General features: G+C 35.4%; 1 protein-coding gene across 3 annotated transcripts in view; it reads right to left on the bottom strand.

Annotated features, from left to right (window-relative positions):
• Positions 1 to 12,215, bottom strand: part of LOC141297957 (KAT8 regulatory NSL complex subunit 1-like) — a 36,728-nt gene that overhangs the window by 4,604 nt on the left and 19,909 nt on the right. For 2 of the 3 annotated variants that reach the window (XM_073828440.1, XM_073828441.1), the window contains exons 3-13: positions 10,351 to 10,492; positions 10,094 to 10,248; positions 7,592 to 7,727; positions 7,316 to 7,487; positions 6,172 to 6,357; positions 5,921 to 6,088; positions 4,237 to 4,361; positions 3,459 to 3,577; positions 941 to 998; positions 730 to 842; positions 391 to 649 (exon numbers count right to left, since the gene is read on the bottom strand). In XM_073828440.1, the coding sequence (XP_073684541.1) occupies positions 391 to 649; positions 730 to 842; positions 941 to 998; positions 3,459 to 3,577; positions 4,237 to 4,361; positions 5,921 to 6,088; positions 6,172 to 6,357; positions 7,316 to 7,487; positions 7,592 to 7,727; positions 10,094 to 10,248; positions 10,351 to 10,492 (1,633 nt within the window). The remainder of the gene's footprint in view (positions 1 to 390; positions 650 to 729; positions 843 to 940; positions 999 to 3,458; positions 3,578 to 4,236; positions 4,362 to 5,920; positions 6,089 to 6,171; positions 6,358 to 7,315; positions 7,488 to 7,591; positions 7,728 to 10,093; positions 10,249 to 10,350; positions 10,493 to 12,215) is intronic. The other variant, XM_073828442.1, reaches the window with a different exon arrangement.

The following is a 12,215-nucleotide window of genomic DNA, read 5'->3' as shown; positions in this document are numbered from 1 at the left end:
ATTTTTAAAGAGACTTTTTGTAAAAACCAAACCATTGACTAAACCATAGTTTTTCATCAAAATGTAGTTACATATAAAAAAAAGTCGCAAAATAGTGCAAAATCAAATCGTTTACACCATTCCTGTAAGACCAACCAAAGTATTTTAAATTATTTTAATATTTTTTTCCCTTTATATTAAGCTGTGCATTTATTATACCACTATTAAAGGTAAAAATGTTCAGTTAAACGGATTAAGGTGCGACAGTGCTATTCCCAAAATACCAGAGCTAACAATAGAATCATTTGCATTCATTTTCAATTGCTCTTTAGGAAAGCAAAACATTTCTTCTATGGAGAAAATGAATAGGATGATGATCGTGAAAATGTCGTGACAATGCATGTATGTTACCGTCTCCTCAAAGGTGCAGTCTGACGTGGAGCCGCACGTGTCTTCGCTGTACAGCAGTCTGTGTGTGTCTCTGGTGTGAGGTGTGTGTGCGTCGCGGGAGCAGGGCGTGTCGGGGCTGGGTGGGCTCAGGGGAGACGGCACCGGCCCGTAGTCCTGCAGAACGTGGAAGTGACTTGCGTCTGGGGATGAGGGCTGAGGCGTCGAAGGGTTCGTTCCCACTAGTGATGGTGTTGTTCGCCCATCCAGGGATTTATAGGACCTGAGAAAAGACATGGTTAAGTATAAACTCACAAAACCAGAAAAATGTTGTCTGGTATAGATGTAGGGCAGGGCAGGTACCTGCTGCCTCTCCTCTTGGCGGGTGCGAGAGCCGTCCATCGCCAGCGAGATCGCTCCTGATCCTCTAATGGCTGGTGGAGTTTCGTGAACGTAGCATCTGAAAGGTCCTCCACCTACACAAATAAATCATTAGGTCACATCATTAATAAGGATCAAGAACAGGTTGAATTTGAATGAAATGAGTGGAGGAAGAAATAGACGGCCGTTATACCGGAATGTTGTTTTCTTCCTCTGCCAGCGGTTTGGCTAAAATGTCCACTTCCCTCCATCTGAACAACAGAGAAATAAGTGTAAGTAGAGAAAATATATTTGAAATGGAACTGTTTATTAAACCTTTAGACAAAATCTACACAAATAAGTTTGCATGCATGTTTTTGATACATTTGATACATCAGGATTTTATGGGCTCATACTCAAGAAGGAAAAACAGCTTTTTTATTTAGAGGCCCAAACTGATAAAAAAAAAATATGCAACTGGGCCATTTACTAATATTTATATGGCCAAAAATAAAATTCTGATAGCTTATAATGTAAATCAATGAGATCTTTACAAGTATAACTATGGAAGTCCGTTTCCGCCAATAAAACGATGAATAAAATCTATTTTAAAAGAAGGTTATTGTGACTTTTCATCTCAGACTCAGATCGGAACAAATTTTGTTCTTAGAATTTGGTAATATAAACTCACAATTGCAAGAAACAAGGTCAGAATTAGAGGATAAAAAAAAGTTTGTATCTCGCAATTCTGACTTTCTCATAATTGCGAGTTTATATCTCACAGTTCTGACTTCTTCCCGCAACTCTGACTTTTTTCCTCAGAATTGTGATATAAACTCAATTCTAAAAAATAAAAAGTCACAATTGTGAGATATAACCAAAAAAAGTTAGATTTGCGAGTTTCTCACAATTCTGAGAAAAAAAAGTTTATATCAAGCAATTCTGAATTTATTTCTCAGAATTCCAAGTTTATATCTCACAATTCTGACTTTATAACTCACAATTATAACTCACAACATAGAATTCTGAGGAAAAAGTCAGAATTGCCCATTTATTACTCAGAATTGTGAGTTTATGTCTTAAAATTCTGACCTTATAATGCTGCCTTCATGTGATATGGGAAAGATGATGCTTTCCACTTGTGAAGTGGAAATTACCAGTGTGTCGTGTTCAGGTGCTTTTGTTGTCGTAGTGAAGAGAAACATGGCGGACTCGGAATTTGTCCTCACATGCTATTTGGGTAAAAGTTTTAAAACGGTTATAAACTCCCTAATGCATCTGCTACAGGAAGAAGAGGATGCATCAAAACGCAAACGATAAATGATATGCTGTATATCTTATTGATCATGAATAGTATAGTTTTTTTAAAGACAATACTAACTAATGGTTCTGTTTTAGCTAGCCTATATAAGTTTTTATATAAGTATATATATTTTATATAGCCTATATAAGTTTTTTTAACTTTTAACATCATGCAATGTTTACCATTCAGTATAGTTTCGTTGCTGTCCGCCATGTTGAAAGGTCAAAGTTTATCCCATCTCGGCAACTCGGGTCTCATAAAAAATTTCGAGCTTTCCAGTGGAAATTACAACGTGAGTGGTTGTTCATGTGCAATTTCGATGTCGGATTTTGGTATTTACCATAATTACGATAGCACATGAAGGCAGCATAACTCTCAATTGCAAGTTTATTTCATACAATTCTGAGGAAAAGTCAAATTAGCAAGTTTATTTAACAATTTTTACTTTATAACTCACAATTATGAGTTTATCTCATAAATCTGAGAAAAAGTCAGATTTGCGATTTTATATTTCGCAATTCTGACTTTATAACTCACAATTATGAGTTTATATCACAATTCTGAGAAATAAATCAGATTTCCGAGTTTATATTTTGCAATTCTGACTTTATAACTCACAATTGTGAGTTTATATCACAATTCTGAGAAGAAAAGTCAGATTTGCAAGTTTATATCTCACAATTTTGACTTTATAACTCGCAATCACACAATTCTGAAAAAAAATAAATAAATAAATAAAAAATTCAGAACTGCATGGACGTAAACTGACTAAAAAAGTCATAATTACCTTACATTTATTTTTTAATTAAGTGGTGGAAACGGGCTTCCATATATAACAGACTACTAACATAAAATCACATAAATAACAGTTGCCACTCTATATCTCCCAATAATGTCATAAGATAATTTTAATGCTCATTTTTATGATCAAATCTCTGTAGTTTTTATCGTAGGGGGCAAAACATATGACACAATGACTGAGAGATGATACACAATCCTCAAAAGCCTGATGTATCATATTTCGTATTTACATTCTAACATGATTTTTCTTTTAAAAAAAAAAGAAAGAAAGAAATGAATGAATATTTAAGGAAACCCAAAGTCTTAATAAGTGTTTATCTTGAAATATTAGTAACGATATATAAGATATACTTCATAAAAATAATTTCACAGCAAAAAGACACCTGAAGCGGGATGTGTTTACAATTATATTAAAAGGTCTTTTACTTGCTAAAAAGTCTAGACTATCAGTAGGATGACAGAAGGAATGTAGAACATTGTATACAACAGGTTTTTCAGCAAGCTTTGCCTACGTTGATCATTTATAGGCCTTATAAATTTGTGTATCAAATAGGATACAGCCAGCTTTTATAGAGTTAAATAAATGAACGATGGACTAAGAGGCACTGGGAGTGACTTGGAAACACACCTGGGTGTGAGAATTTCCTTGTACTGAAGTTTCTCCACTCTGGTGGTTGCGGCCACTGACATTGGAATGACGATGTTGTTGATATCAAACGGACTCTCGCCTCTTCTTCTCCGAATGGGCTGTATAAAACAACAAAAATACAAGTTAAGAATGAAAAATGAACACAAGCTCTATTAAAAAAAACAAGCAAGAGCACCATATTCCGAGTCTGAATGTACAATGCTGACATTAGTTTAATTTTAAAGTTTATCAGGTTTTTAAGGAAAACATTCCAGGATTTTTCTCCATAAAGTGGACTTTAATGGGGATCAACAGGTTTAATGTCCAAATTGCAGTTTCAATGCAGGTTCAAAGGGCTCTACCAGATCCCAGCCAAAGGCAATTTAGATCTTCAACTATATGAAAAAAAATCCTGGAATGTTTTCCTCAAAAATCTTAATTTCTTTTCGACTGCAGAAAGAAAGACATGAACATCTTGGATGACATGGGGGTGACTAAATTATCGGGGCATTTTTATTCTGGAAGTGAACTAATCCTTTAAGCCCTCTTTTTAAGACTTTAAATTTGATATAACTGAATTAAAGATTTAAAAACACTGTGCACTAAGATGTTTTGGCATATTTTTGCCAATATTAGACAGTATACTGGCAAGTGGACAGGAAGCAAAAGGGAACGCAAGCTGGGATTCAAACTCAAGTCACTCAAAGTTTAACTGCGCTGCCTCTCACAGTCCTTTTGTCTAAGACCAAATCTACTGTAAAGAAAATAATGAACATACCACACTGTTTCCCAGAGGAGTGCTGCTCTCAACGGGGAGGGAGAGCTGTCTGGTCAAGGGACTGGAGGAGTGAAGGCTGGACAGAGACGGACATGGACTGCCTGCATCCATCACCACTTTAGGTGCTATATGAGAAAAGAGAAAAAAAATGGACAAAATATAAGACACCCATATGTGCTTATTGAACATTTAATTTCAAAACTAAGGCTATTAACAGTGAACTGTTTGGTACAAGGGTCAAAACATTTCTATTAAGAGACGATATGTGACCCGGGACCACAAAACCAGTCATAAGGGTCAATTTTTCAAAATTGAGATTTATACATCATCTGAAAGCTGAATAAATAAGCTTTCCATTGATGTTTGTTAGGTTGGGACAATATTTGGCTGAGATACAGCTATTTGAAAATCTGGAATCTGAGAGTGCAAAAAAAAAAATCTTTATGGAACATGATCTTTACTTCATATCCTAGTGATTTTTAGCATAAAAGAAAAATTGATAATTTTGACCCTTACAATGTATTTTTGGCTATTGCTACAGATATACTCGACTTCTTTTGTGGTCCAGGGTCACATATTTGCTTCATGGAATTGATTTCCAGGACCATTTTTGATGCTTGTACGGGCATTTTTTATGAATACATTATTATACAAATCTACCTGTGTTGTATTTTATGGTTTTATGATCTACTTAATCTACACATTTTTGCCCCAAGCTCTTGTTCATTTCCAACCCTGGGTGCAGTGTTGTTTTCGTCAACGATGACGCAATCATTTCGTTGACGCCACTTTTTTTTCATGACGATAATGAGACGATGACGAGATAAAAATGGCTCGTTGATGACTAAAACATGACGAGACGTGTGTGAGTTTTCGTTGACGAGATGAGAATAGACGAAAATGTTAGTGGGTGGTCCGTCAGACGTTGAAAATGCACGACATTTCTGCTTATTGTGCATGCCAATTAAAACCTAAAAAGTATCTGCCGCTATGGCAAGCCGTTTTAGCATTAAATACTCTTTGCCATACTAGTATGGCAAGCCGTTTTAGCATTCTATCCTTGTTTGGTTACGCTCAACACGTCACATTGTTGTCACTCAGACAGACAGACGATTAACCATGATGGCGGCAGTTTGCACACAGGGTGGTCGCAAACGGTGAGAGGACCTATGGGTGTATTTCAAATATATGTCTTTTATGTCTAAAACCATTCCTTCATTATTGTAATTATTGGTGAAAATAGTCGATCCGGAAGCTCACATTGTGCTGAACTATAGATCTGCTATTTTCACAACTTATAAGTGACACTACCAAACAGCAAAATACTTACTGACCTACATTAATTTGTTAAAAGACTTTTTCCCCTTTTTTGACAAAAACTAGACTAAAACCTTTTTGACTTTTCGTCGACTAAAATTGGACTAAGACTATCACATTTAGAAGTGACTAAAATTTGACTAAAACTAACAAGCATTTTAGTCCAAAAGACTAAGACTAAGAATAAATCTAAGATGGTTGTCAAAAACAACACTGCCTGGGTGCTCCCCATTGTACTGAAATGAGATTTTAAGGCTGCATGTTTTATTATGCTGCTGTCAGTAATTAATCAAAAGCATTAATTAGAAAGGCCCATTTAAGACATATATAGACATATTCATGTATGTATGAAAATCAGTGCACTCACAGTCTGCTCTGTCCAGTGAATGCTCTCTGACCCTCTTCCTGCTGTGACTCCGGTCCAGCACACGATCCGGCTGACAGGGTGTGAGTGTGTCCATCTTTGGGACACATGAGATGTTGTCCATCTGCTGCCTATGCAGCCTCTCTGCCCTGCTCTTGTGACGGGCCAAGCCTGACAGAGAGAAAGAATAAAAATTTATGACTCTGGTCACTGTCACAGTCAGTAGCTGTGAGCATCAGTGTGTGTGTACTTACGGACTGCAGCTGCATGCGAGTTTGACAATCTGAATTTGTGTTTGGAGAGGAAGGAGGAAGAGGATGATGGTGCGATGGAGAGTTTGTGTTTGAGAGAGGTCTTCTTGAGCGGTTTGATCCTGTCAAAAGGACGAGTCTGCCAATGAGACCTCAACACCTTCTGCAACTGTAAGTTGAGGGCCACATCTGAAAGACAACCCAAAAAAAAAAGAGAGAGAATTGTTACTATCAATGAAATTTTGACAAATCTAGGATTGAAAGAACTATTTCATAAAACTTTAAATTGCTTCACCGGATGGTGAACTTCTAACAATGATGAGACTTTCTATCTGTTTCTGGTTTGGCTCTTTATACGATACCAGTCAAAAGTTTTTTTTTATGTTTTTAAAGAAGTCTCTTCTGCTCACCAAGCCTTTATTTATTTGATCCAAAGTGCAGCAAAAACAGTAAAACTTCTAAATGTTTTTACTATTTAAAACAACAGTTTTCTATTTAAATATATTTTAAAATGCAATTTATTCCTGTGATCAAAGATACATTTTCAGAATCATTACTCCAGTTTTCAGTGTCACATGATCCTTCAGAAATCATTCTAATACGCTGTTCAAGAAATATTAGAAAATTATTATTATCAATATTTAAAACAGTTAAGTACTTTTTATTTAAGATTCTTTGATGAATAGAAAGATCAGCATTTATCTGAAATACAAAGCTTTTGTAAAATTATACACTATACCATTCAAAAGCTATTAGCAAGCATTATAGAAATTAATAATTTCATTTAGCAAGGATGCTTTAAATTGATCAAAAGTGATGATAAAGACATTGCAATGCTGTTCTTCTGAACTTCAATTCACCAAAGAAACCTGATAAAGTATACCCAGCTAATTTCAACATAATAATAACAATGTTTCTTGAGCAGCAAATCAGAATATTAGAATGATTTCTGAAGGATCATGTGACTGGAGTAATAATTCAGCTTTGAAATCACATTTCAAAATATACTCAATCAGTTATCTTGAATAGTAAAAATATTTCAACATTTTATTGTTTTTGCTGGTAAATTACACTGTATATTTGCATAAAAAATCTATTGTGAAAAAGCTGTGATATCTTATTGCATCTGACTGCATGTGCATCTCACCCGATTGCAAGGACAGAACGGGGTGGATGCTGCGGTCATGATGTGCGACTCTCTCCACCAGAGGGCGATCATAAGGTACGTCAGGTTTGGGGAGGGGAGGAGCAATGCCACACATGAAACAGGAGCCGTTGACATCACACATGCGTGGAGGTGAGTAAGACACTCTTTGAACCTGACAAAAGAATGAAACTCACTTTAGATACATTTCAAAATCAGCCATAAATGCACTCCTGGAATATCAATACATTCATACCAAGAAACTTCACACAAACACACCTTGCCGTTAAGATTGTGGACAGTGTTGGGGTGGATAAGACGTCGTCTCCTGCAGGTCATTACTGGGCGTGTTCGTGCAGACGTACAGCTGCTGTCCAGACTTGACGGGCATGTGTCAGACACTTCTGCCATGCTACTGAAATAGGAAAGAGTGTAAAATTCAGTTCTTGCCAAGTTAGTGGATAATATGACTTCATGTTGATACAAGTCCCATTTGGATTCACTCTGTCTGAGTTCATTTTGCAATAATGACTGGTTGACTGAATTTTATATTTCACTAATAATATTTAAGGGGGGAAGTCACGTAAGAGGCAATGACATTGCGATATGACTAGTTATGTTTGCCTGTGATTGGTTCATGCGATAAACCCCGTCTCTTATGTTCGTGTGCATTCTGCATTGTTGAATTAGTCTGAATAAACAATATAATGGCATTATTGGAAAGACTAATTAAAAAAAAAGTAAGTAAACAACTCACACACTTACAGTTGAAGCCAAATGTTTACATACACCTGACAGAATCTGCAAAATGGTAATTATTTTACTAAAATAAAAGGGATCATACAAAATGCATGTTATTTTTTTTATTTAGTACTGCCCTAAATAAGATATTTCACATAAAAGATACATATAGTCGACAAGAGAAAATAAGTTGAATTTATAAAAATGACCCTATTCAAAAGTTTACATCCCCTCGATTCTTAATACTGTGTTGTTGCCTGAATGATCCACAGCTGTGTTTTTTTTGTTTTGTTTCGTGTTAGTTGTTCGTGAGTCTCTTGTTTATCCTGAACAGTTAAACTGCCTGCCGTTTTTCAGAAAAATCCCTCAAATTCTTTGGTCTTTCAGCATTTTTGTGTATTTGAACCCTTTCCAACAATGGCTGTATGATTTTGAGATCCATCATTTGACACTGAGGACAACTGAGGGACTCATATGCAACTATTACAGAAGGTTCAAATGCTCACTGATGCTCCAGAAGGAAAAACGATGCATTAAGTACAACTTTTGAACAGAATGAAGATGTGTACGTTCTTCTTTTTTTCCTTAAATATCTTAAATATCAGAAGATACTTGCGTGTCTCCCAGAAGAAAAGTAAGTTAAATTTACCTTAATCCTCCAATTTAATTGTTAATGCATTGTTTTTTTCAGTAAACATTCTGTAATAGTTGCATATGAGTCCCTCAGTGTGAAAAGATGAATCTTATAATCATACAGTCATTGCTGGAAACGGTTCAAATACACAAAAATGCTGGAAAACCACAGAATCTGTGGGAGCTGAGTGATTTTCTGAAAAACAGCAGGAAGTTTAACTGTTCAGGACAAACAAGGGACTCATAAACAACTATCACTAAATGAAAAAAAAAAAAACAACAGCTGTGGATCATTCAGGTATCAACACAGCATTAAGAATCAAGTGTAAGTAAACTTTTGAAAGGGGGTCATTTTTATAAATTCAACTATTATTTTCTCTTGTGGACTATATGTAAATGTCTTTTATGTGAAACATTTTATTCAGGTCAGTACTGAAAAAAATAACATGCATTTTGTATGATCCCTTTTATTTGCAGATTCTGCAAGGTGTATGTTAACTTTTGACCTCAACTGTAAATATAATCACTGTTACGTCAAAATAAGACTTAAAATGGCATGAAATCATGTTTTGTGGGAGTTTTCAGTGAGTAACCAGCTTTAAATTTAAAGTAAATCTCTGTGACCAATATTTATTGAGCTTTGATGAATGATGATCAGAAAAAAATCCAAGATAATTAAAAGTTAACAACTAAAAAGAATAGCTGAACATAAGTTGACAAAATAAAATATATTGTTTCAATCTTTACCAACTTACTACCTTATTATTTTGGAATAAATGTAAAATGCTTTAAAACACTAACTTGATGAGATTCATACTTAGCTTTAATAAACAGAATTCTAATTATATTGTTAATGTAAAAAATGTAAAATAGATTTTTTTCTTTTTCTGATAGTGTAAGTAATGTTTATTAATCAGTGTTTATTTTGAGGACCACATTTGTGACCCTGGACCACAAAACCAGTATTAAGTAGCTAAGTAGGGTATATTTGTAGCAATAGCCAAAAAATACACTGCATGGGTCAAAATGACCAATTTTTGTTTTATGCCAAAAATCATTAGATAATAAGATCATGTTCCATGATGATATTTTTTACATTTCCTACTATAAATATATAAAAATTTAATTTTTAATTAGTAATATTCATTGCTAAGAACTTCATTTGAACAAGCGATTTTCTCAATATTTTTTATTTTGTTTTTTTTTGCACCCTCAGATTCTTCAATATCAGAAATATTGTCCTATCCTAACAAACCATACATCAACGGAAAGCTTATTTATTCAGCTTTTGGCTTTGTATAAATCTCAATTCTCAAAAAAAAAAGTACCCTTATGACTGGTTTTGTGGTCAAGGGTCATATTTCAGAAACGCACACCACTGATAGATAACATTAAATTTGTCCGAACCTAATGGAGACGTTGTTCTCAGATGTATCTGTCAAACGAGACTGGGGTTCTGTGAAATTCTGGGATGTTGCTGAGGTCGGGACATTCTCGTTTGTCTCTGTCATATTTATGTTTCCTTGGAAGGAAGAGGCGGAGTCTCCCAACTCCACAGGACCCTGCAAAGAGCATGCAAAAAAACCTTTATATTCAGCCAAATTCCATTAAACTAATTCCCAATGCCTAACATTCCTGACCCTGGATACCCAGCGTCTGCTAACCTTGCTGGCACGGAGCTGGCGGTAGATGTCGACCTGCTGTCGGATGCGGTACTCCAGGTCTGATATCTGAGCCTGCAGCCATGTCCAGTGACTGATGATTGTGGCTCTTTCCTTGGCGAAGCGCCCTTCTGCTCTCCTCCATCTGAAAGAGAAAAGTGAACAATCCAGTTAAACATGTTTTAAGTTAGACATTTGGTGGTTTAGCTAACTAGGAAAGTCATTAGAGGGTTAGCTCTGTTTATTTCAGCTGGCTGTGACAACAGTTAAAACAAACAGGAAACCCTCAGGACTTTTCTTGCTGAATTTTCCAGCCCTGATGGTCCAGATTACAGAAGAAATCAGTCAGCTTGATTGTAATGATGATGTTTAACACATAGAGGGCACTGGTGAATACATTCAGTGCAGAAATCCATCTTGACTTGTCACTTACAGACTCCACATTATGAATCATCTCTTTTTTAAAATACAGTCAGTAGATGGCACAGTCTCACAAAATGACACTTGTCAACATGAATTTAAATAACTTCCTTTGCAATCTAGAGATGACAGGAAGGGGAAATACATCTAGGGGTGGGTGATATGACCAAAATATGAATAATATCAATAATAGAAATCACACATTTATTTAAATTCTTATTTAAATTGATTTACCTTTATTGGCAACAGACACATACTGCCCTCCAAAGGCAAAGTGCAGTAACTACGCATTAGGTCAAAATTGAGGCTTAAAATGGACTTTATGAAAACTGTTTTGTCTTGTGGCAAAGTCTCCTGATCAGTTTTGTCCCAAAGAAACGAGAGTGTTTCCGAGAAACAAGAGTGTCAACATGTTTGACTAGCTGGCCTAAAAACTGTAAAGGCATTTTTCTCTGTTTCAGTGTTGGTGTAGTTACTGCACTTTGCCTTTGGAGGGCAGCATAGGTGCAGATGGTGCACAATGCTTCCCATTTATCACGACCACGAATGAACATCGGGTATTTTTTTTGCAATTCGTCTGTGAAACTACATTTGCGTTTCGGCATGTTAGTGACACACAGCTCTTGCAGCGCAGCTCCTCGTTTGTTTTGTTTTGACAACTGGGTCTTTCGCGTCATCAGACAGGTACCTCAGAATAATGCCGGTGGGCAGTGGCTGCATTTAAAGTGTTGAATTAATGACGGTCATTAGTGAAATGAGGTAAAAAAAACCCGGACATTTTATGATATTTTACAAAATCCCCCCGGACATAATTTTATAGCCAAAAAGGAGGACATGTCCGGGTAAAAGAGGACGTATGATCACCCTAGTAAGTAGCATAGGTATATTTGTAGCAATAGCCAAAAATACACTGTATGGGTCAAAATTATCGATTTTTCTTTTATGACAAAAATCATTAGGATAATGTGTAAATATCATGTTACATTAACATATTTTGTCAATTTTCTACTGTATATGTATCAAAACTTAATTTTTGATTAGGAATATGTATTGCTATGAATTTCATTTGGACAAACTTAAAGGCGATTTTCTCAATATGTAGATTTTTTTGCACCCTCATATTCCAGATTTTTAAATAGTTGTATCTCAGCCAAATATTGTCCTATCCTAACAAACCATTTTCAAGAAATTGACCGTTATGACTGGTTTTGTGGTCCAGGTTCACAAGTTACAAACAATAGATCAAATATACAAATCAAATAAAGAGAGGACTATCAAACAAAAGTTAAAAATACTATAGAAACTAAATATAGTATTCAAGGCAAAATAAAATATTGCATACTCTTCACTGTATGACAATGATTCTTATTAAAGTCCATCATGTTCAGTCAAGGGCAATAAGCGACTCTCTTTATCTTTTGTCGTATGATTATCATGGTTTAAGCACA

This window comes from Garra rufa, chromosome 22, assembly GCF_049309525.1.
Source record: "Garra rufa chromosome 22, GarRuf1.0, whole genome shotgun sequence".
NCBI lineage: Eukaryota > Metazoa > Chordata > Actinopteri > Cypriniformes > Cyprinidae > Garra > Garra rufa.
Note: the sequence above shows the minus strand (reverse complement) of the source record. Positions and strands in the feature narration are given on the sequence as shown.